This window comes from Rhinoraja longicauda, chromosome 3 (assembly GCF_053455715.1).
Source record: "Rhinoraja longicauda isolate Sanriku21f chromosome 3, sRhiLon1.1, whole genome shotgun sequence".
Lineage (NCBI taxonomy): Eukaryota > Metazoa > Chordata > Chondrichthyes > Rajiformes > Arhynchobatidae > Rhinoraja > Rhinoraja longicauda.
In genome coordinates, this window is record NC_135955.1 from 30,877,409 (window position 1) to 30,902,522 (window position 25,114).

Sequence of the window (25,114 nt, forward strand, 5' to 3'; positions counted from 1 at the left end):
TGAAACAGGCTGTTTGTGGGGTGAAAATACGAAGCTAGTGCGACTTGGGTGGGGGAGGGATAGAGAGAGAGAGGGAATGCCGGGCCTACCTAAAGTGAGAGACAACAATATTCATACCCCTGGGTTGTAAGCTGCCCCAGTGAAATATGAGATGATGTTCCTCCAATTTGCGTTTAGCCTCACTCTGACAACGGAGGAATCCTCTTGCAATAACCATCAGCAACAACTGGGGTTCTACATGAGTTCGCTCATGGTATGAGACATAAGATCAAGATAAATAACTGCATCGCAGTATGAAACACCATAATTGATTTATCCTAGACCTCACTACAACCTAAGGACTTCTGTCGGATAGGGAATTGTGATATCCACTGTGCAACTCAGATCATGGGTTACAGTTGGGGCAGATTCCAGTTCCTACGACCTTGTTCTGTCTCGGACCACGCACGAGATATTAAAGAAAAAGCCGCTCCTGAACAATATGCGGTGGCACTTACATTGACTTTAAATATCGTTTGAAAACTGATCTATCTTCCGTCCACCGAAATTCCAAGGAAGTGACTGCGTTCCTATAAGGCTCCTTCATTCTTTAAAAGATAATTGCAAATTGAGATAAATTAAAAGTAACCGTCACGCAAGGTAGTATTTTTAAAGCAGAGTATTTCATGCTGCTGTCAGATGCTGCCTGACCCGCTGAGTTACTCCAGCTTTTTGTGTCTGTCATCGGTAGAAACCAGCATCTGCAGTTCCTTCCTACAGCTGTATTTCAAACTGTGTTTAACTATGTTTATGGCTGCGTGTAATTATATTGGAACACTCGCGACGTTATTCGTTGGTTAATTTTATTGGACTTCATTTAATCAATGTAATCGTAATCGCAGCAAAGTAACTGCCTTACCTCGAAGATGCTGCACCGAGAGTAGGTCACATGCACTGCCGGCAAACACCCGCCCACATCTGGTCCCCATGAGAGTGATCCCAGGAATGGTGGGGCTAACAGGATGATGGGCGTTTGACGGCACTGAGCCTGTGTTCGCTGGAGTTTAGAAGGATGAATAGGTTCATCTGAAACTTACAGAATAGTGAAAGGCCTGTATATTTTGGGCGCGGAGAGGATGTTTCCACTAGTGGGAGAGTCTAGGACCAGAGGCCATAGCCTCAGAAGAAAAGGGCGTACTTTTAGAAAGGCGATGAGTAGGAATTTCTTTAGTCAGTGGGTGATGAAACTGTAGAATTAATTGCTACAGAAGGCAGTGGAGACCAAGTCAATGAATAATTCTAAGGCAGACTGACAGATTCTTGATTAGTGCGAGTGTTAGGGGTTATGGGGAGAAGGCAGGGGAATGGGGTTGAGAGGGAAATCAGTCATGATTGAATGGCGGAGTAGACTTGATGGGCCGAATGGCCTAATTCTGCACCTATAACTTCTGAAGTTATGAATTCATGAATCCACACTCAACGCAGGTATGTGATCCTATTGGATGTGGCAGAGAGCACGGTTCCTTGAGGCCTGGCTGAGCCGAGATCTTGGCCTATCCTGGGCAGTAGGCACCCCTTAGCAGATGCACTCTAGTATAAAGAAGCATTATCTCTGTAACAGAGTTATCACGTCAACAGCCGCAATACGGCCGTATAGTATAGACACAAGGAAGTGCAGATGCCGGTTTACAAAATGTATAGTTTTGCCTTTTAACGCAGTGGAAACATTGCGAAGAGTTTTACAAGAAACAAAATCAAAGGACATTCGACACGAATGAGCTTGGTCAAAGATCTAAGTTTTCAAGGAGTTCATTATAGGGGAAAGAGAATAGGAGCTTACAGAAAAGGGAACACCAGAGGTCTGGGCCGGAGGACTGGTGGAGATTAGGGCCACGGAAGTTTAACATAAACATATTACATTTCCAACTGAGGAACTATTATAAGAATGCAAGCCCATGATTAATGGTGAATGAGACTTGGTGTGAGTTAGGATACAGAGAGAAAACATGCAAGTTTATACCAAACACACACACTCAGTAAGTAGTATACACACAGGGAGTCACAGATGCATTTGCATTTAGATAGCGCCTTTCGCATTTCATCCCAAACCTTCCCATCGCTTTAAAGGCATCGCTATACTTTTGCAGGAAGCTGGTGGCCACTTAATGCACGACAGGACCCCACAAACAGAAATGCAAAAATAATATTTGTCAAGGGATACATTGCAGACAGGATACAGAGGCTACGTGTCCTGTTACTCGTTAATAAGATGGGATTTTTCACAGAGAGAAGATAAGTGTCTCGAAGCAGAGATTGCCCATTGAACATTTCTAAAACAAGAAAGGCACAATAAGCTGGAGTAACTCAGCGGGACAGGCAGCATCTCTGGAGGGAAGGAATGGGTGACGTTTTGTGTCGAGGCCCTTCTTCAGAGGTCTGGGTGACGTCTCGACCCAAAACGTCACCCATTCCCTCTCTCCGGTGATGCTGCCTGTCCCGCTGTTACTCCAGCGTTTTGCGTCTATCTTCGGTTTAAACCAAAATCTGCAGTTCCTTCCTACACATTTCTAAAACAAGTTCGTCGGCTTAACGTATGGAGTATGAAGCTTAGATCCGAAGTGAGGACATTTAGTTTTCTCCCAGAGGGTCGTTGGAATCTGCAGCGCAGAGTCTTTCACAGCATTTGAGATCAAAGGAGAGAAAGCAACCGGCCAAGTGGTAGAGTATGGATGGATATTTGATGCTAGGAGAAGACGTGGAGGGCCGAATGACCTGTCTTCGCCCTGTTTAACCCCAGCAGCCATTTATGGACTTATCCGAAAAGCAGCATCTCCGACGTGACGGCACTCCCTCAATGGGGCATTGCAACGGACGGGGTGACTTTTTATTTGGATTGAAAAGTCAACTTTATAACCGATGTGGAAGTGCTATTCTTAAACCACACCTGGCACGTAGAAGACCCTAAACGAGCGTACACTTATTGTGGGTTCTATTGATAACCCAATCACGATCCCAGGCTAAAATCTACCGAAATTAGTCAGAAAATCAAACTCCCCAAGAGTGAGGCTTGATTTTTTACCCAATGGCGAACCAATCACTAATATTGGAGGAGTTTGGAGCCGGTCACATTTAGTGAGATTATGGGGCAGGTATAGCGAGGAAATACTGAACCACATATTTAACTAGAAACAAAATCAATTGTTGCAATATTGCTGATATTGTTGATATTATGCTACGAAAATGCACGCACATACAGGAAGACAGACATTTAAGCATCTGTGTTAATTCAGACGATTCTTAACTAAATCCACATACCTGATGATTGCTTCTCGTCAGTAGGGTCATATCAGCGGCCGCCTGGGTAAATAAGCGAAATCTTTGTTCAGACATCAATAATTCTCAGCGAGATGTGAAGTAAAATAAGATATTATCAAATTTTAGACAACGGTGTCGAAATAATATTTCTACACTGCGAAGTTAAAAACAAAAATATTTTAAGAACCCGTTCAACATACAATTTAATTGCAAACTTTTATGCAGACATTAAGATACTACATCTCCAATTGCAGATATTTAGTATATACGCTCAAGGAGAAGATGGATTGTCACCTTAGAGAGAGACATTGGGGGATATGGTGACAGGGTGAATGAATTGAAGGAGGAGCATAAACGTCAGCAAGGGGCAGTAGACTGAATGATCTATACTGTACATAAGCTGCAAAATGTCTATGTACCTCCTTGTACTGTGTAATAAATGCATAGATGCATATTTTCCCCTACACCCATTCATACATTTACCGGTACACGCGAATTACAGATACCTGTAAGTAATAATTACTCGGGCACATGCACGATAACCGTGCAGGCAACCCGCCAAATGAGATGATTAAAATCAATTCCTAAAGGTTGATTCCGTGAAGGTATTTATTACCGCTTAACCTTGAACAGTTAATACCAGGACCGTCGGTCTACAGTGCGCAATCACCGCGATTCCTTCTTACTTTTAAACATATATATTATCATAATTTATAATAAATCCCTGTTCCTTCGAAACCAAATTAAACCCAAGAGTAACAGACTCTCAGGGAAATGGGCTGATTGAAGGTTGTAAATAGAACATTGCATAGCAATTGCAACACTGTAATGTTTAAAGATGTTTTCGAGACATCGTCTTCATAGAAATGTCTGAAATTATGTTTCGGTATAAATTGTGGTGGTAGAAAACTACGTAGGAATATATTTGTCTGAGATCTTACGCCCACCAAATCATGTCCTTGAAACTTAATCTGAAACATAGACTTGAAAATTGTACTGTAACCGTTAAGTTTGACACGGACCCTGAAGGAAAGCGCTATTTAATCACACAGATACAAACACAGACACAAAAGCAAACATGAGCGTATTAATTTACACACATAGAGTGGTTTTCAAGGCTTTAGCTGAGCCCCGGTTCTGGAGACTGACCACTCTCTCTCTCTCGCTTCACTCTCTCTGGTCTGGGATTCCGCTGCTCCAGACCTTAAATATCCCAGTTATTTTTAACCTACTACGTAATTCTCAACGCCGACATCCCACAACACAACTTTGTTTCCTCCAGCCAAGAGGGGAAATGGAAACATAGCCTGCCTTCCTGATCACATGGCGTTGAAGTCAGCGAAAAGAAACACTCACATACGCACAACGTGTTTTAACAACTTTTGTCCAGTCTAAGCCCTTGAAGCTCGGAGCCTGCCGCTGGCACACGGTTCGGGATCGGAGCCAATTTAAACAAAGATAAATAAGGATTTCTCCCAATGACTGGTGGAAATGGGATGATGCGGAAATGACCCTCTCCCGACAGACACTCGGCTGACGACATGGGCTGATGTAATTTGCCAATCCAAGATTAGAAACCCATAAAAGCGCCGTGAAAGCGAGCAGGCCGAATTCATCGCCGGACTCCGGCCGCTGCAAGAACCGTTGCCCCACTCTCCGTCCCACTCACAATTAACAAAAGTATCCAACTTAGAAACTCAACTGACTGACGAATTTATTTTCATCCCCTTTCCTCTCCAAATTACCAGCCACTGGGAAAGCAATGGTCATTTTAAAACACTGCCGCGGAGATCTAGAAATAGCAGTCCAAGGCAGTAAAATATATTGAGACAATCTTTCGAGAATTAAACGAGACACATTTGACTTTTAGCCTTCACATAATGATTCCAGAGATTGTAGTAAAGACGCACGGACGCAATGGCCTAACAATTATGTGGGTCACAAGATGCTGGAATCTTGAGTAAAAAAACAAAGTAGTCTGAAGAAGTCCCCCGAACCGAAACGGCGCCTATTCATTCCTTCCACAGATGCTGCCTGATCCGCTGAGTTACTCCAGCGCTTTGTGTTTTGACCAAGAAAAAATATTTTAGATAATTCAATAATTCACGAGATCTAAGCGTACATCCCATTTGATTGCACGGTTCAGCCAAGAATCTAATGATTACTACAATATTTCCTAATATTGGGACACTGAGATTTGTGTTTTGGAAGATAGACACAAATTGCTGAAGTATCTCAGCGGGACAGAGCATCTCTCGAGAGAAGGAATGGGTGACGTTTCGGGTCGAGACCGTTCTTCGATTCTATCAAACCAAAGGTTTATTGATCTGAACATTATTAGATGCCTGACGTTAGACTATTGGTCCAAACCGTTAGGTTTTTCTTTCCACGGATACTGGCTGACCTGCTGAATGTTTCTGTGTTTTTTTATTTCGAGAAGTCTCAAAGATGACAGCTTTATCAGGGGGGAGACACTGTTGTCTTCTCACTCGTACTGCACGGTTGTTGGGCTCAGCGCCTCCCACAATCAAAGAGCATCACAAGGGCCATTCGGCGCCTTGTCCGCTTTTCGGGTCTTTGAGAGACTCCCCCGTTGGTTCCACTTCTCCCCGCTCTCTCCTCTTAGAACTACATGCGTTTTATTTCACTTTCCCAAGTATTTATCCCATTTATTTCTGAAACTTTCTATTGAATCTGCTTCCACCGCCCGTTCACGCAGCCCCTTTCAGACCACTACAACACGTTGGGTGAAATGTATTATCTTCCCTTCGGGTCTTTGGCCAATTATATGAAACTCTCTGATTACCAACATTCCCCACAATAACAATGCGAACACCAATGTCTCGATATAATCTCCTTCAGACACACCAATGGACCGTTGATTTAAAAAAAAACATACATTTTTCTTTCCAAAAACTCACAGTGAGAGTAATGTTTGACCAGGCTAAAGTCCCAAGCTGTGAGATATTACATCTGGGTCCTCACCAGCAATTTAAACTGTTTTACTGTTTTATACATTTTAAATGGACTAGAATGATTTGTGATAGCATTAATTTTGAGTACAAAGAATGAATCAATAATTTACAAGAAAATTATTCCCCCAACAAGTGTTCCGTCCCAGTTCGAGACAGAACTTTAGGAAAATGTGAAGACTTTAGCGAGATTATGCAGTGGATGTGCCAATGTAGTTTTCAGGACCGGAGATTTCAGTTACGTGAATTGGTCAGGGAAACTGGGACCCCACTCCCCCTCATCCTAATGAATCGATAAAATATTTGATAGAACCAAGATCAGGAAAGGGGTCTCCAGTGTTAGTAAAGATAATCTGGCTCTTGGCCATAACTAGCGGATGTCCATACCGGGAGGGTAACAGAGTTACAGAGGCATTAGAGTGGCGGCACTGCCCTAGCAGCTGCGGCTCACCTGCGGTCCATTTGTGTTTGTGTTTTTTGTTGTTTTTTTGGTCTTAATTGTAGTTGTGATGTGGTGTTTTTGTGTTTGTGTACTATGTGTGTATGTGGGGGGGAGGGGGAAACTGTAAAATTGTAAATAGGTGTCCCTTCCGAACGGAGACCCGACCTTTGTTTTCTGGGCCGTGTCTCCGTTCCTGCTGCGGCCCTACCATCGGCCCAACTCCTGGAGCTGGCGGCCTCCAGGGCTCTGGTTCGCAGAGTCCGCGGATCGGACTTACCACCACCGGAGCCGGCCGTCTTCGGAGGCTGCGGGAGCGGCTGCGACGCGACGCGCCTTGGGCTTGGCCCGCTGTGGACCGTCCGGTGCGGCCTGCAACCACAACAACCTGGCTGCGGGCGAGGACAGCGGGAGAAGGGAAAGACATTGTGGCCTTCCATCACAGTGAGGAGAGGACTGGAGGAGACTCACTGTGATGGATGTTTCTTTTTTTGTGTGTTTTTGGGGTTGGGTGGTTTGAGTGCCTGTTTGATGCTTTTATTGTTGGACTGTGTTTTTGGGGTTGTGTAATTTGAATGCCTGTTTAGCGCTTTTATTGTTGGACTGTGTTTTTGGGGGTTTTTGGGGTTGTGTGATTTGAGTGCCTGTTTAGCTCTTTTATTGTTGGACTGTGTTTTTGGGGGGTTTTTGGGGTTGTGTGATTTGAATGCCTATTTAATGCTTTTATTGTTGGACTGTGTTTTTGGGGTTTTTTGGGGTTGGGTAATTTGGGTGCCTGTTTAGTGCTTTTATTGTTGGACTGGGTTTTTGGGGGTTTTTTTGGGGGTATAATTTTGATGCTTATTTAATGCTTTTGTTGTTGGACTGTGGGTGATTGAATTAACATTTTGTTCAAGATGGCCGCGCCGTTGTGTTTGGCTGCCTGCCACTGTATGTTTCTTTTTTTTCCTAGTCAGATGTGCAGCACTTTGGTCAACGTGGGTTGTTTTTAAATGTGCTATACAAATAAATTGACTTGACTTGACTTGACATAGAGTGGAAACAGGGCCCTCGGCCCAACTTGCTCACACCTGCCAACGCGTCCCATCTACACTAGTCCCACCTGCCTGCGTTTGGCCCATATCCCTCTAAACCCGTTCTATTCATGTATTTGTCTAAATGTTTCTTAAATGTAGCGATAGCACCTGCCTCAACTACCTCCTCCGGCACCCACCACCCTTTGTGTGGAGAAGGTTACCCCTCAGGTCAAAGGTAATGAAGCAAAATGCTGGAAACAGCCAGTGGGTCAGGCAGATTCTGTGAAAAGAGAAACAGCCCATGTCTTAGATCCAGATCTCATGCCAGAGTTTATTAAATTTAAAAAAAAAAAAATCATTCCAGATTTAAAGTGCTTGACAGGGGAAGCAGAAGTGTTCGAACGAAAACTTCTCAACCATGAATGGTGGGGATTTGGAAAGGGCTGGACGATTGGGTGATGGATTTAATAGGAACCCCCGAAGGAAAATTGGATAACCATTCGAAGGAGAAAACATTTCAAGGATATGAGATGGGGGAGGGGCGGGGATAACTGGATTGTGCTCGGAAAAGACGTTCCAGACTTGATGGACTGAACGGCCTCTTACCTTTCTATTCTTTGACCCGCTAAAGGGGATTCAGACATGTCGTGTCGAATTTCACCTTCTCTGCTGATTATTTGGAAAACCCTGCTACACTTTTTAAAACAAACCCCCCCCCCCACAAAGTGCTGGAGTATCTCAGCGGGTCAGGCAGTGTCTCTGGGGGACATGGATAGGCGATGTTTCTGGTCGGGTCCCTTGGACTGATTATAATGGGGGTGGGGTGCTGGAAGGGAGGTGGGTGTGGTGGTATCTATCTCGCTGAGTTACTCCGGCACTCTGTGTGATTTTTGCTTGTTCAATAGTCCAGCATCTGCAATTTCTTGTGGCCACACTTTCAAAGAGCCGTCTCCAAGGCAATGGGCCAAACGGTCTTTTTTTACTTTATCATTCTATGAAGTCTGGTCAGGAATAAAAATGCTCGAGAGAACGAGAACGCCTTACAATTTGGAATAACGAGTCCCTGTAGATCACTGGCATAACCGCACCCTACACAAATTAAATGCTTGTTGGACAGTTACACACACAGTGGACAGTTCTACTGCGAAGCATCTTGCACAATATTTGTCTGCTTTAGTATAAAATAAAGAGTTGGTTCATTCTTGCATTCCTATTACTTCCTGTTGCCATTCCAACCCAAGTCCTAGGGTACGTGCATTAGGGACAGTTATCAACCAAGTGTTATTTCCAACAGCGCAGCCAATAATTTAGTGGAAAAGATTTTGAAACACTTTTTCTCGCGTGATATCTGGTGCTGGAGTATTATATGAAACAAGGACCAGAGACACCACACCTGGTACGAGGAATAACAGTCAGCCAGAAGTGGAATCAGGCCACGAGAGTATAAATACATTTACCACATGTCAGTCAGTCTAGTATTTATTGTCATGTGCATATGGCGAGTATGGTTCAATGAAAATCTTGTTTGCAGAAGCATCACAGGCACATAGACTCAGACAACACACAAAAACACAAATTACTCATACATTTATCTAAGGCAGGGAAAGAAAAAAAAATCTGGGGTGGGGGGGAGAAAAAAACAAGACTTTGGTACTAAAACACAATTCAAAAACAAGATAATGGTAGTGCAAGATATGGTCCATAGTGTCCCACTGAGGAGATAAGATTAGGGTTGTGCAGGTGGCTCAAGAACCTGATGGTTAGCTGTTCTTGAACCTGGTGATGTGTGACTTCAGACTTCTTGCCTGGTGGTAGCAATGAGAAGAAGGCATGGCCTGGATGGTAGGGATCCTTGATAGTTGATGCCACTTTCTTGACAATAGACAATAGACAATAGACAAAAGACAATAGGTGCAGGAGTAGGCCATTCGGCCCTTTGAGCCAGAACCACCATTCAATGTGATCATGGCTGATCATTCTCAATCAGTACCCCGTTCCTGCCTTCTCCCCATACCCCTTGACTCCGCTATCCTTAAGAGCTTTATCTAGATCTCTCTTGAATGCATTCAGAGAATTGGCCTCAACTGCCTTCTGAGGCAGAGAATTCCACAGATTCACAACTCTCTGACTGAAAAGGTTTTTCCTCATCTCAGTTCTAAATGGTCTACCCCTTATTCTTAAACTGTGGCTCCTTGTTCTGGACTCCCCCAACATTGGGAACATATTTCCTGCCTCTAACGTGTCCAACCCCTTAATAATCCTATACGTTTCGATAAGATCTCCTCTCATCCTTCTAAATTCCAATGTATACAAGCCTAGTCCCTCCAGTCTTTCAACATATGACAGTCCCGCCATTCCGGGAATTAACCTAGTAAACCTATGCTGCAAGCCCTCAATAGCAAGAATATCCTTCCTCAAATTTGGAGACCAAAACTGCACACATTAAACTGCATCTGCCATGCATCCGCCCACTCACACAACCTGTCCAAGTCACCCTGCAACCTCATAGCATCTTCCTCACAGTTCTTGAGGCAGCTCGTTATGTACATGCTATTGATGGTGAGGAGGGCAGTGCCTCCGATGTACCAGGCAGAGTCAAAACTCTCTGTTTTTGTGTTTACGTGTGTTGAAATTGCCATGCCAGGCTAAAATGCAAATAGTCGAGATACTTTCAATCTGTAGTAGATTGCTGCAGTATTTGGAGACAAATGCTGAATCTCTTTAAACATCTAAGAAAATAAAGGTGTTGGCACACCTACTTCCTGATTATATCAATGTGCTGGACCCATGACAGGACATCTGGAATGTTAACACCCACAATTTGTAGCTGCTAACTCTCTCCACCACCGCTCCACCAATGAAAACTGGTGCATACGCTCCCAACTTCCCCTTTCTGAATTCAATTATGTCCCTTGGGGGTGAAAAAAGAAACAACCTCATTACACCATTATCCGGGATATGAAGCAATGGTCAGCATGACCACAACAGCAACAGTGATCAGATAACCCTGCATTTCAGTACATTAGAACAAATGCATGCTTGGAAAGAGTAGGACATTAATTCGTTTTCTGGCTAGATTTAGTTGAACTGATGGTGTTGTGAGGGTCAAAAACTACAGCTGGAGAAAGCTCGCATCTTGGCAACACTGTGCCACTAGTGATTAAAATGTCCAAATTTGAGTTGGATTTAAGCTCGTGATCTTCACCACAGCCTCTGTGACCATTGAGAGTGATAAACCTTTGGGAGATGGCAGTCCCTTGCAGCTCTACAGGAATATTAATAGGAGAGTGAGCACTTCAGAACTTTACAAGTTTAGGATTGGATTCTGCTTGAGTTTGAAGCATCAGATCCACATTTTACTCCTGACCTCTTAGTTGATTGCAACATGCAATTTGTGAGGGCACTTACAAAATATTTTTGATCCATATCCTCATGCGTGAATAAAAAACTTAAGGTGGTGGAAACCTGAACCAAATACTGATTAGGCAGCATCTGTGGAGAGAGAAACAGGGCTTGGGTTACAGATAGAAAACCCTTATATCCTCTATGTCAGATCTCTGTCAAACCTCTTGTCCGGAGATTCTAGGAGACAAGATGACAAGATTGATATCCATCAGACACTGAATGAAATAATTCATCCTCAATTAAAAGCATCAGTTTTAATTAGCCAGAGGAAGATCCACTGAATCAAGAAGTTGATCGGGGTGACAGGACATGAAAAACAGCAAATAGTTTGAAAGAGACTGAGTCACAGTTCATGGTTAGGGTAATTGATGAGCCATGACAATGAAATTCATTTGGTATTAATAATTGTTAGGTTAACCCCAGTTGAATAGGTCTGAAACTTCTTTCTTGGTTCAGGTTGAACATGTATGGTGACAGTTTTTTTTTAAACCATAACATCGATCATTTGTACTGCTTATGGAGTTAGTCCAGCTGAACTACTGTTGGGAGAGGTTTGGACAAAGGGCAGAATTTTTATTGAGGGTTAATTGCAATCTGTTATCAGAACAAGTAAGCTATTAAGTATAAGGTGGGGCAAACTTCATGGACAGCATCTTCCAACCCCCCCCCCCCCCCCCCAACCCCCACCTACCTCTGCCAACTAGAAAGACAAGGCCATCAAAAGCATAAGGACCACCAATCTGAAATTAGACAGTTTGACACAAAATGTTGGAGTAACTTAGCAGGTAAAGCTGCATCCCTGGAAAACACGGATAGGTGATGTTTTGAGTCAGGACCCTTCTTCAGTCTGATGCTGAATGGGATGCTGCCCAACCTGCTGAGTTACTCCAGCATTTTATGTCTTTCCTTAGTAAACCAGCATCTGCATTTCCTTGTTGCTACAACATAGAGTTTGCCCTCCAAACCACACACCATCCTGACCTGGAAATCCTTCACCGTCACTGGATGAAAATCCTGAATCCCTCACTCTAACAGCAGTGCGAGTATCATCACACCTCAGGGATTACAGCGGTTCAAGAAGGCAGCTTGCCACCACCGTTTCAAGGGCAATTAGGAATGGGAAATGTTGGCTCAGCCTGCAAAGTCCACATCCCTTGAATTAATGAAAGATATGTTCAAACTTAAATAAAATAATAATTTAAAAAAAAACTTACATCACTTATCACAGAACAGTATTGAAAAGAGTTAAAGAATTAAAAAGAGCAAACAGCCAGTTAATAACTGACTAAGTTGGGAATTCCCTTTAGCTCCCTAATTGTGCTCTGACAGCAGGTTTGGGCAGAGGGAAGAATTTTTATTGGGTTTTATTTCTGATCTATCACCTGGAATAAGCGTTTTAATCAGATAGTGGTGCTTGCATGCATTAAGCAACAATAATCTCGGTGCAATCAGTCCATATTTTATGAGGTGTAATGTGTAACAATAAAATGTTGGGCTTGGGAGTGTGCTGCTTTCTCGCTTGCAATCGGTTGGGTTAAGCGGGAAGATCTGCAATGTAATTTTCATTCACAGACGTAACAAGCGATAGACAAACAATTTGAATCTGTTTCAAGCATCCGTTGATATTCTGCAACATGTAATTCATTAAATCATCACATGACTACAAAGTAAGTTGAAATCCAATTCAGTTCATGGAAAATCCAATAAATTGGAAGGATATGGGCAATGTCGATTCAAGGTATGTAACCATCCTCCTCCCTCGAAATGAAGCTATTACTGGTCTGAGTTCTGCCTTAAATTCCAATAGATTTGTAAAATATATTTGTATTTCTACAGTGCCTTCCGCAACCAAAGCACCATATAACCAATGAAAGACCTAGGAGGTGTAGAGGCACTGTTGCAGATTAAGAAACGGAGCTGCCTTGCACACAGTTTATTGGAACTTGCACACAGTTAGTTCCAATAAACAGAGACGTGATAATGACTGTTAAATCTGTTGCAGTCGTGGCTACGGAGGAATAAATATTGGCCGTGTGACATTTAGAATCACCCATTTTAAACCAAAAATCATTCTTCCATGTAGTCTGACAAAAGGTCTCTCAATTAGAACATAACTCTGTTTCTCTTTCCATGGACGCCTCATCTACTGAGTGTTTCCAGCATTTTGTGCTTTTGGTCCTTATAATAATGCAAAGTCATTTATAACCACCCTGAGTTCAAAATGGTTGCCGACTCTAGAGGGGATTATAAAAATCATTTGATCAGGGTTGATAATTCATCAACATCAAATCTTGCCCTTTATTTGCTCTTGATTAATGCTATCTGATCTCCTGAGTATATTCATCATTTGCTTTTTTTGTTCCAGATATATGGTATTCTTGAGTATTTCTGCTTTATGAATATTTCTGATTCCTTGATAACAATTCAGTGATTGCAATGAAGCTTTTTTACTTGTACATGGAGACAGAGGGACAACAGACAAGAATCACAAGAATCAGAGAGCCACAAGATTTTTGCCCGACGTTCCTCTTCTTGCTTTTATATCTCGGGCATTTTATTGGGAAGATTGTAATTAATAACAGGCAGTTGCATGGAGAAAAGGGACCCTTTATGTTGCTTTGATGAAGCTCCTGTCAATGGGTATTACTCTTGAAAAAATACACAATATGCTGGAAAAACTCAACGGGTCAGGCAGCATCTTGGGAGAACATAGATAGGTGACATTTTGCATTGGGCCCCTTCATCAAACTTATGATAGTGGTGGTGGGGAGGGGGGGAGGGAGGGAGAGAGAAATTTGGAAGAGAGGAGAGGGCAGGCCAAAACCAGATAAGTGATAGGTGGATATAGGTGAGGGGTAGTTTTCTTTGGCAGATAGTTGGACAACGGCCTTAGATGAAAAGACAAATAGTGTGAAATAAGGATAGAAGATATGCAGAATGTGAAACCAGAGGAAGTATTATAGGTGGAAGGGGCAATGGGGAGGAGTGGAGAGGTAGTAGAAAGGGAGAAAAGTTGGGTGGGGGGGTATTTGTAGGTTAGTTACCTATAATTGGAAAATTCTGTTCTTACTGTTGGCTTGTAAACTACTCAAGCAGAATATGAGGTGCTTTTCCTCCAGTTTACATATGGCCTCACTCTGGCAATGGAAGAGACCTAGGACAGAAAGGTCAGTATGGGAATGGAAAGGGGTGTTATGCTGGTTAATAACTGGGAGATCAAGCAGGACCAAGTGAAAGTGTTTGGCCAATCGGTCATCTAGTCTATCTATGCTTGGTTTCACCGATGTAAAGGAGGTCACATGCAATAGATGAGGTTAGGGAAAGTGCACGTGAATGACTATCTCACTTGGAAGGTTGCTTGGACACTTGGATGGATGTGGGGGAGGAGGTGAGGGGATGGGGTTACATCTCTGGTTGCAGGGGAAAGTACCTGGGGACGAGACGGCTTGGATGGGAAGGGATGAGTAAACCAAAGAGTTGCAGAGAGAGTGGTTTGCACAGAAGAGGTGGGGATTGGAGGATGTAATTGGTGATGGGACCCTGTTGAATGCGGCGGAAATGTCAGGTACTGATGTGTTGGATGTGGAGGCTGGTGGAGTAAAAGGTAAGGACCAAGGGAGCTCGATCCTTATTTCATCTGAGAGGAGAGGGAGCAAGAGCAGAACTACATGACATAGAAAAGATGTGGATTAGTGATCCATATATAACAGCAGGGGGAAATCTATTTTTGCTAAAGAAAGAACATCTCGGATGTCCTAGAATGGAAAGCTTCATCTTGGGAGCAGATGCAGTGGAGAATTTGAGAGGATCGTGTTTTTGCAAGAGGCAGGGTGGGAGGAGCTGTAGTCCGTGATAGTTGGTGGGTTTGTAGTTGACATCAGTCAATAGTCTTTCACCTGTCATGGAGGCAGAGAGATTATAAAAGGACAGAGAGGTGTTAGAAAAAGTCCAAGTAAATAGTGCTACTCTTGGTTCAGCTTGTTATCTGGGATTTTGCAGGAGAACCACAGGAATTGTGTTAATGATATATCGAAATAATAAAAAACAGAACTTTAAAATGCATGAATGCCAAGACATTTTCTGCTGCTTCTAAAAAAAAAAGAAAAAAGGCTGCTGACATTTTTCTGGCGGTTTGAGGAGGCAGTGCCATATCTTGATGGATGAAAAGAAAAATGGTGAAATCATGGTCAGTGGAGTTGAGCAATGGTGTGGGGAAGAGTTCACGGAGTAAGCTAGCAAATGTTCTCTGAATCATTAAGGGCCTGATAAAATCTCCACAAACCTTGGGCCCCAGGTCGACGTCTCTGGTGATTTTCCAGTGTGACTGAGTCAGCCTTAATCCAGCACTTAACCCAGTGGGTGGAATGGTCCCACACATTAGTGGTAATGCTGGAGTCCCTGAGACCTGGTTGCTTTAATGAATTTTCAAAGCTCAACTCAAGAAGCCTACTCTACTCTTGTATGTTGTTAAATAGTTAAGTAGCTATTCACTCAGATGGTGGTGGGCATATGGAATAAGCCGCTGGTGGAGGTTGTTGAGGCAGGTTCAATAACAACATTTAATAGACACATGGACAGATATGGGCCAAATGCGGGAAATCGGACTCTCTTAGATTGATTATCTTGGTCGGCCTGTGCTGAATGGCCTGTTACCCTGCTGTATGACCCTGTGACTATGAACAGTACACACCATTCCTGAAGCATGTGTTGTTGGATTTCAGTGTCAATGACCCATTATTCCCAAGTGATGTATTATGAGTTTGTATCTCTGAAGTTAACAAATCAATTTGAAAGCATATATTTTTTTACAAAATGAATTATGTTATTTCCAACATTGTTTACTATCTTTTCCAAAAATACTGAAGAAAATTGCAACAACATATAGTGCAAATCTTCCAAAAATACATCCAATACTCATTTAATATCTCAATGGAGATCAGTTTAAATTTAAAAGCTGGAGCTTTGCAAGCAAAGTAATCCCAAGAATAGCCGATATGAGAGCCATTCATCATGACTCTCCCTTCCAGTAAAGAACACAATTGTTCTTTTGTGCCCTATCCCAGTGTATGGTGCATAATTTTCAGGCTGATGCTTGAGTGCTTTACTGATGCAGTGGTAGGTACACTGTTCGGGTGCCATCTTCCTGAAGAGGTGTAAAATTAAGACTGTATCTACCCATTCAGAGGAGAGCTAAAATGCCCATGGTATTATTTCAATAATAGAAATGGGGAATTCACTCTGGTGATCTGATCATTATGCATCACTCAATCAAGATCAGTAAAGTGGTTGTATCATGTCCCAGATTGTAAATGTGGTTGTGTATCATCAGTTACCAAACGTCACAAAGTTTGTGGATGTGTTATACATCAGGAGATATATGTAAAGGTACCTACTGCATTGTCGTTGTGCTGTGCTCAATGATTCCTTGTTTGATGTTCTTCATTTTCTCTGGTGAAGCTGGGTCATTTCAGTATTCTGCTTTTGATTTCCCATGAACATAATTCAATGAGTTAAAAACAAAACTGCTGGAGGAAATCAACAGATCAGATATAAATGCACAGCCAATGTACCGGGTTGGGACCTTTCTTAAGACCAGCAGCCTTAAAAAACGGCTGGACAGTCGTCACCTGTGTATTTTCTTCCAGAGATGCTGCCTGGTCTACTGCCTTTCTCCAGCAGTTCGTTTTTCCCCTCAAGATTACAGCATATGTGATATTTTGTGCTTCGATGTTTGGCCGTGGTTTTACCAAAGGAAAATACAAACAAGATGCTGATTGGTAGGAAAAGGGGGACCTCTGAATTACATGGGGGTCAATTGCATATCCTACTTTGATGCAAAGACGCAGCTGGGTTTATAACGGGAGAAAATAGCAGGAGCAACTCTTAAATTGTTCCAACTACAGATTTGTTGGGAGTGTTGTAATTTCCATTTTCAACCTTTACAAGGTCAACTAATTGTTCCTTTCAGCTCCACTAAAAATGTCTCCGGGCGGCAAGGTGGCACAGCGGTAGAGTTGCTGCCTTACAGTACCAGAGACCACGTTTCGATCCCGTCTGGTGCTGTCTTTTCTGGAGTTTGTACGTTTTCCCTGTGACCCCGTGGGTTTTTTTCTGGGTGCTCCGGTTTCCTCCCACACTCACAAGGCGTACGGGTTTGCAGCTGGCCGGCTGAGTTACTCCAGTATTTTGTGTCTCTCACAGGTTAATTGGCTTCGGTAAAAATAAATTGTAAATTATAAATTGTAAATGTTTAGGATAGTGCGAGCTTACGGGGATCGCAGGTCGGCGCGGAATCGATGGACCGAAGGGCATGTTTCCGCACTGTATTTCTAAAGAAAAATGACTGTAGGTACAAGGAAGCTAGCAATCAATTTGATCAATTTTTTATCAGACCAAATGTTAATTGCATAGCGGGGGGGGGGGGGGGGGGGGGGGCGGCTAGTGCTGCTTTCAAGCTGATCACTGAGACCGAACTGTCAGAAGTGTGGTCAGACACATTTTGACAGAAAGAAGATACAGTCAATGTGTTCAACTTCTGGAATACAGTACAAATTAGTGAACGTTTTATTACAGTTGTGCAGAAATCTGGTCAGAAGTCTTTTGGAATAACAGTGCTCCATTCTCTGCCACAGAAGGCAGTGGAGGCCAATTCACTGGGTGAATTTAAAAGAGAGTTAGATAGAGCTCTCGGGGCTAGCGGAATCAAGGGGTATGGGGAGAAGGCAGGCACGGGTTACTGATAGTGGTGATCAGCCATGATCACAATGAATGGTGGTGCTGGCTCGAAGGGCCCAATAGCCTCCTCCTACACCTATTCTCTATGTTTCTATGTTTTTATTCTGAATTGTGCAGAACATTTGTCTCAGGAACAGTTTCACCGTCTGAAGAAGGGGTTCGACCCGGATCGTCACCCATTTCTTTCTCTCCAGAGTTGCTGCCTGTCCCGCTGAGTTATTCCAGCTTTTTGTGTCTATCACCGGAGTGTTGCTGTGGTTTAGAGGATGATATGATATGGACAGGTTCACAGACCAGGCTTATTTTTTCCTGGAGTTCAGAAGATTAAGGGATGACCGAATTGAGATGTTTGAGATGATTGAAGGATTGGATATGGTAGGCGAGGGAAATTATTAACACAAAGGAGACTGGAATTTAGAAACTCTCCTGGAGGAAAGCAGTGTGCCCGGGGGAGGATTGGCATATTCAAAACCGAGGCTGATTCGAGGTCGAATTTGCGAAGGGTATTAAATCCAAGGCAGAGAGAGGGACAGAGTTTATGGACATCTGCCATTTGCAATTTGAATAGCCTTTTCGCAAAACGTTCCCATGTTTGTGTTTTATTTGAAAGCATACAAGTTCATCCAAAAAGAGAAAACTCAGAAAAAGTAACCAAGCAGCCCAGAAATATAAATCAAGCAGTTCGAGTACTAGAATGCGACGTGATTATAATTTTATTCTGCGTTGTAGCTCCCTGTCTGCCAGACGACGGCATGAATACTGTTAGTGAGCGAACCTGTGATTTACTGTCAGTCAAGTTTCTTTTTTTTTGGACATTTTTAGAAGCATTTTGTACATAGCTATATTTTACTAAGCTTTAATTAGAGAGATGCGATCTCATCTGTTGGCCTAGACAGACTGGAAGGCAGTTTCTATCTGCTTTCTTAGAAAAAAATAACTTGGAGAACCCGTCTAAAACAAATGCAGCAGTGGTTTGTGTAAAATAGAATGCAGTGGTTGCCGTCAGATTGAGCAATCTTGTAACGACTAGTCTGCCTCTTTTATAAATTGGTTTGTGGAATCCATCAAACAAAGCCGCTTCTCTTTTGAAGAAAGCTGCGCTGAAGATTTGGGATCAGTCACGACATGTCGTTGAGAAAAACTGTAGGTTTTAGTTTAAAAGTTGTTTTAAAGGTACAACCTTAAAGGAAGCACGATAATCCTTAATGATTTCTCAATTAAAACCATCAATTACAATAAAAAACATCTTCATGCTGGAACAATTTATGGCAATAATCTTCTGCTTAAGATTTAAGAGAAAATCCTTCGTAGAATGGTTTCTTACGCAGTTGGTATGTTTTCTTTCAGTACATCGTTGAACCAAACTCATTTCACGCTGTTATGGAGTTGCTTGAATAGGGATCTGGATTTTTACAGTGCACGAGGATAGAGTTTTCTTCAAGAGGATGTGTGTATGTGTATATATATATATATATTTATATAAGTATGTGTGTACTTGTGAGTATGTGTATATATACACACTGAACATTTTTTTCTCGTTCGCTTATTATATTGTTTACAGTGTACTATGTTTGCATATTCTGTTGTGCTGCAGCAAATAAGAATTTCATTGTTCTATCTGGGACATATGGCAATAAAACACTTTTGACCCTTGACTCTTTGTGAAGGTGATGTTGGAATAAGCTGTGCCATGAAACTCACCTGGGCCGTTCTACGACATACAGGCAGGTAGGCAGATTAAACTACTGAAAACAGCAGTGAACTAAGTCAACAATCATGTTCAGTTTAAAACATGGCTGTTTTTGAATTTGTGTAGCCATATTCCCAGCACATCCTAATTATTTTCAATAGCAATTCATATATTTATGATGCTTTCCTTAGACCTCCTTTGCATTATTGAGGGAGAGAAGCAGACAGAGAAAATGAAAGAGAGAGAGAAAGAGAGAGAGAGAGAGAGAGAGAGAGAGAGAGAGAGAGAGAGAGAGAGAGAGAGAGAGAGAAAGAGAGAGAGAGAGAGAAAGTGAGAAAGAGAAAAAAATATGTGTGTGAGAGAGAGAGAAAGAGAGTGTCTGAGAGAGAGAGAGTGAGTGTATGTGTGAGAGAGAGGGAGAGTGTGTGTGTGTGTGTGTGTGTGTGTGAGAGAGAGAGAGAGAGAGAGAGAGAGAGAGAGAGAGAGAGAGAGAGAGAGAGAGAGAGAGAGAGAGGGGGGGGGGGTAGAGTTTTATATTCTCCACTTACTTTTTTCAAAGAGTCTCTATATATGGAAAAATATTACATTTGAACTCTTTGGTCAATGAATAGCAAAGCAGAATCACAAAGTTCAGAAAGAGCCCATTCAGCCCATCATACGACTCAGAACCTTCTAAGTTTTCATTTTTCAGACATCAATTCAATAATTATTTGAAAATTACCATTGAATCTGTTTTTAACTCCCCCCCCCACCCCTCTCTTTCAGGTCACAGCAACATACTGCAGTATTTCTTTCTATCTTCATCTCCCTTAAATGTGTTCTCTTTTCCTGATCTCCTGCCAGTGCAATTTTTGTTTTCCTGAGCAAAATGTTTTTGAGCATCTTCACTGAATTTGCCTCAACCCTTTTCCCTCCTTTTCTTTCTGATGAACAATCCCAATTTCTCTGGTCTCTCCACTAATTTGACTGTTGTTTGCTTATCTATTCAATAAAATTAATGGAAAACTGATAGAAGGTGTTGTTTGTAAGGAGGAACTGCAGATGCTGGTTTAAACTGAAGATAGACCCAAAAAGCTGCAGTAACTCAACGGGACAGGCAGCATCTCTGGAGAGAAGGAATGGGTGAGGCCATGGGAAAGGTAGTTGAGGCCAGTTCATTGGCTATATTTAAGAGGGAGTTAGATGTGGCCCTTGTGGCTAAAGGGATCAGGGAGTATGGAGAGAAGGCAGGTACGGGATACTGAGTTGGATGATCAGCCATGATCATATTGAAAGGCCGAATGGCCTACTCCTGCACCTATTTTCTATGTTTCTATGTCTATGTTTCTATGTGACGTTTCAGGTTGAGACCCTTCTTCAGTGTTGGGGGTGGGATATCCAACATTTTATTTTGTCATGGGCGTCAATTACCCTAAGCATTATTTGGGATTAACAAGGCCTCTCCACTCTCACAAAATTGACCTTCTGTTCATCCCCATTTTAATTGATCTACAAACTTACTTCAAAAGTACTCCATGCATTCTAAAGCATTTTCAGATGGCCACATGTTTCTTTTCCCCTTCAGTCATGGATTTAATGATTTCAACTGCCTGTGATTTCACTAAATGACTATCAAGCATTAGGATTCTTTTTTAAAACTATCTCTGACCAAACCAAGACGCCACATCCTCAAGCGAGACTCTGGGACAATTTACTGGTTTAATAGCACTATGTAAGTGCGAACAGTTGCTGTAACAGTACAGTTTGTTTAGCCACTATTGTAAAATATCAGCACATCCTGGAGCTGGAACAAGAAGCCGAGAGTGGTGTGCACACAGTGGATGGAACATTTTATTTTCTCTATAGAAATATTGAAGCAAATACTTCACTATGAAAGTAAAATAGCATGAAACGAGTTTTTTTAACTCATTATAAGGAAATGAAGGCATATCTGTTTTCTACTGGGGTAAAACAAAAGAATAAGGGGTAGGGCATTTAGAACTGAGATGAGGAAAAACTTTTTCAGTCAGAGAGTTGTGAATCTGTGGAATTCTCTGCCTCAGAAGGCAGTGGAGGCCAATTCTCTGAATGCATTCAAGAGAGAGCTGGATAGAGCTCTTAAGGATAGCGGAGTCAGGGGGTATGGGGAGAAGGCAGGAACGGGGTACTGATTGAGAATGATCAGCCATGATCACATTGAATGGCGGTGCTGGCTCGAAGGGCCGAATGACCTCCTCCTGCACCTATTGTCTGTTGTCTATTGTCTAAAAGGAAAATTAACTTACCAAATTTACAAATGTAGGGTGGATTGGGGAGGCATTACTAACCTGCTTTGTCAGAGCAAGACTGAGGTGTACCTTAAGAATTAGTCTGGCTGCAGAAAAAAAAGGATGACCAAGATAATAAGGAAGAAATTCATTTTGGATTACCCTTGCTATACTGGTGGTAGACCACTGGTTGTCAATTGTGCTCACTTCTTTAATTTGGTTCCAAGGAACCAAAGGAATGGCAATGAGTACACTCAACAGCTGATGCAGTGGTTTTTACTTCCAGCAACTAAAGACAAATTACTCCCCCAATATAGTAATCACCCCCTTGCAAAAGATACAGTAGGATGGCATTATGATTCTCTAGTTTTGATTCTTGAGGTGGAAATACTGAAAAGATTGCATAGGACATGCTCATAGGAGTGCAGAATAATGAGAGAGGTCATTTTAATGAAATATATAGACTTTTAAAGGGTTTGAAATGGGAAATTCTGTTAGATGAGGAAACTCGAACTAGAAAGAGTCACAGACTAGGGGTTAACTATTTAAGGCTGAGATGCACAAATAGAGCTTCTTCGCATAGAAAATTTGTGAAAGTTTGGAATTCTCTAGCTCAGAGTGTTGCAGTCATCAAGCATAACACCAGGTGAACAGGACTTCTGACTGATCAACTATATTTCCTCTCGACTACAACATAATCTGCTGCAGGAATCTGATCAGAAAGAGCAGAATCCTCACACTAAATGTGGCTTGGAAGAAAATATCCAGACTGAGGTTGATGGTGGCACTGCACTTTATCAGCATGTCCAGAACAATTCTTCAAACAAAAGCATCTTTGCTTATTTCAGCTTAGAATTCATTGAGATCAAACTGAAATGTTTTTTTAAAAGTCCATGCTTCGCATCTTAGTTGCTGTGGTTCTAATGCCAATATTCATCACAAGCTGCTAGACACAAAATGCTGGAGTAACTCAGCGGGACAGGCAGCATCTCTGGAGAGAAGGAATGGGCGATGTTTCTGGTTGAAACCCTTCTTCATCACAAGCAATTGGCTTGAGTAAAAACTTTTCTGTACAATAATGGAGATGGGGATGTATTATCAGCCACTGCCAGATATTGCAGGTATTCAAAGGAGTAGATTAAATTAGGCCAGACAAATCAGCCTGAGAGGATCTGTAATTCAGAGGAAGAACCCAATATATATCTGGTATTCCTGCAAGATATATTCTACTTAGGTTCAGTACTGGGAAAGAGATGGTTAATGTGGAACTATCTGTTTCACCATACAGTCTTAACCAAACATTCAACAAGTTGGTGAATTTGTTGTTAAATATAACATGAAAACTAAGTTAGATGTGAAGAAAAAACCTTGAAGATAGATCTCTAAATATAAAATGTTTCTGTAAATTTTCAGCATGCGTGAGAAAGACATCAAGAAACAAAATTATTGCACGCGAGGCAAGATTGCTTGGATTTTATCAAATTACAGTACATGCTCAAGAAAGGAATATGTTTTAGGCAAGCAGATGGCTTTAATGGATGCCAAAATGAAAAAAAATATGATTAGTAGTTTTGCATCAATTAGAGGTAGAATTTTCAAAGAAATCTGATGGAATGATGTTTGGTGAACAGATGCATTTCAAAGCAACTGCAATTTAGGAACTTTTTGCTGAAGTACACGACAGGATACGTGACAACTGGAAAATTCACAAGATGGGCCAGGAGCTGGTGAAATCAACTGATATTATTGAACCTCATATAAAGGTTTGTCATTGCTATTAACTCTGGGAGTGTAAGAATTCATTTTAATTAAACTAGATAGGGCCATTCTTGCAGTGGCAGTTTAAATAATATTATTGCAAGGATTTTAAATTAAAAAAAATTCTGTCCAAGTAGCCTGAGTTATGGTTAAAGAAAGCTTATAGCATAAAGTATAAAGAACGTTACTCTAGTAGCTTATAAAGTATATAGAGTAAATTCAGAGAGCACAAAGACAAGGAGGTTATGAATTACTGGTTAGACCCCAGCTGGAGTATTGTGTTCAGTTCTAGGCATCAGACTTTGGCAAGGATATTCAAGCCTTGGAGAGGGTATAAAGGATGCCTTAAAATAAAGAAAGACATGCACAGAGTCTCTTAGGATCTCTCAAAACACTTTACAAGCAATGAAGTGCATGTAGTCATTGTAATGTAAGAAAGGCACCAACCACTTCGCCATACATACAACAGTGTGATGGTGACCAGACCATTTGCATTTTTGTGATGCTGATGGTGGGATCAATATGAGCCAGGACGTGGGGAGTAGTTCTGTTTCTCTGCAAAATAGCAGTATTGGTTTGAGAGAGGAACTGAGACGCATATGCGAGCTTAATTTAACATCCTATCCAGGGGATGACATTCAGAGGACTGTAAAAAACACTCCATAAGACCATAACACTGCAAGGCATAGGCGCAGAATTAGGCTATTTGGGCCATTGAGCCTGCTCGACCATTCGATCATGACTGATCTCAACCCCATTCTCCTGCCTTGTTCCTGTAATCTCTTACGCCTGACTCTGTCAGTACTGCACTGGAGTGGATTGACATATCTGTGTCCTTGGAAGTGTGATTTTAACCTATAACTGTCCAAGAGAGATTAATGTTCCCAGATGAATCACAACCAGTATGTTTTCACCAGAGGTGCATAAAAAATGACGCAAGAGACAGCTGATGTCGGGACATGAGCAAAAAAGTAAACTGCCGGAGAAACTCAGTGGGTCAGGCATCATCTATGGGAGGAATTGAACAGATGATGTTTAGGGTTAGAATCCTTCTTGCAGTTTGCATGTGGCCTCAATTGAGGCGGAGGACAAAGAGGAGATATATAATAATGAGAGGATTTGAGTATAGGAGCAAATAAGTCCTTCTGCAGTTGTATAGGGCCCTGGTGAGACCACATCTGGAGTATTGTGTGCAATTTTGGTCTCCTAATTTGAGGAAGGACGTCCTTGCTATTGAGGAAGTGCAGCGTACGTTCACGAGGTTAATCCCTGGGATGGAAGGACTGTCATATGAGGAAAGATTGGAAAGACTAGGCTTGTATTCACTGGTGTTTAGAAGGATGAGAGGGAATCTTATAGAGATGTATAAAAACATAAAAGGACTAGACAAGGTAGATGCAGGAAACGCGTTCCCAAAGTTGGGGGAGTCCAGAACCAGGGGACACAGTCGAAGAATAAAGGGGGGACCATTTAAAACTGAGGTGAGAAGAAACTTTTTCATCCAGAGAGTTGTGAATTTGTGGAATTCTCTGCCACAGAAGGCAATAGAGGCAAATTCA

The 25,114-nt window shown here is 42.0% G+C and overlaps 1 protein-coding gene across 1 annotated transcript in view; it reads right to left on the reverse strand.

Moving 5' to 3' along the window:
• Nucleotides 1-25,114, reverse strand: part of LOC144592358 (Krueppel-like factor 4) — a 48,350-nt gene that overhangs the window by 15,108 nt on the left and 8,128 nt on the right. The window contains exon 2 of the mRNA XM_078396907.1: nt 3,295-3,336. Coding sequence (XP_078253033.1) covers nt 3,295-3,324 — 30 coding nt within the window. The 5' untranslated portion in view covers nt 3,325-3,336. The remainder of the gene's footprint in view (nt 1-3,294; nt 3,337-25,114) is intronic.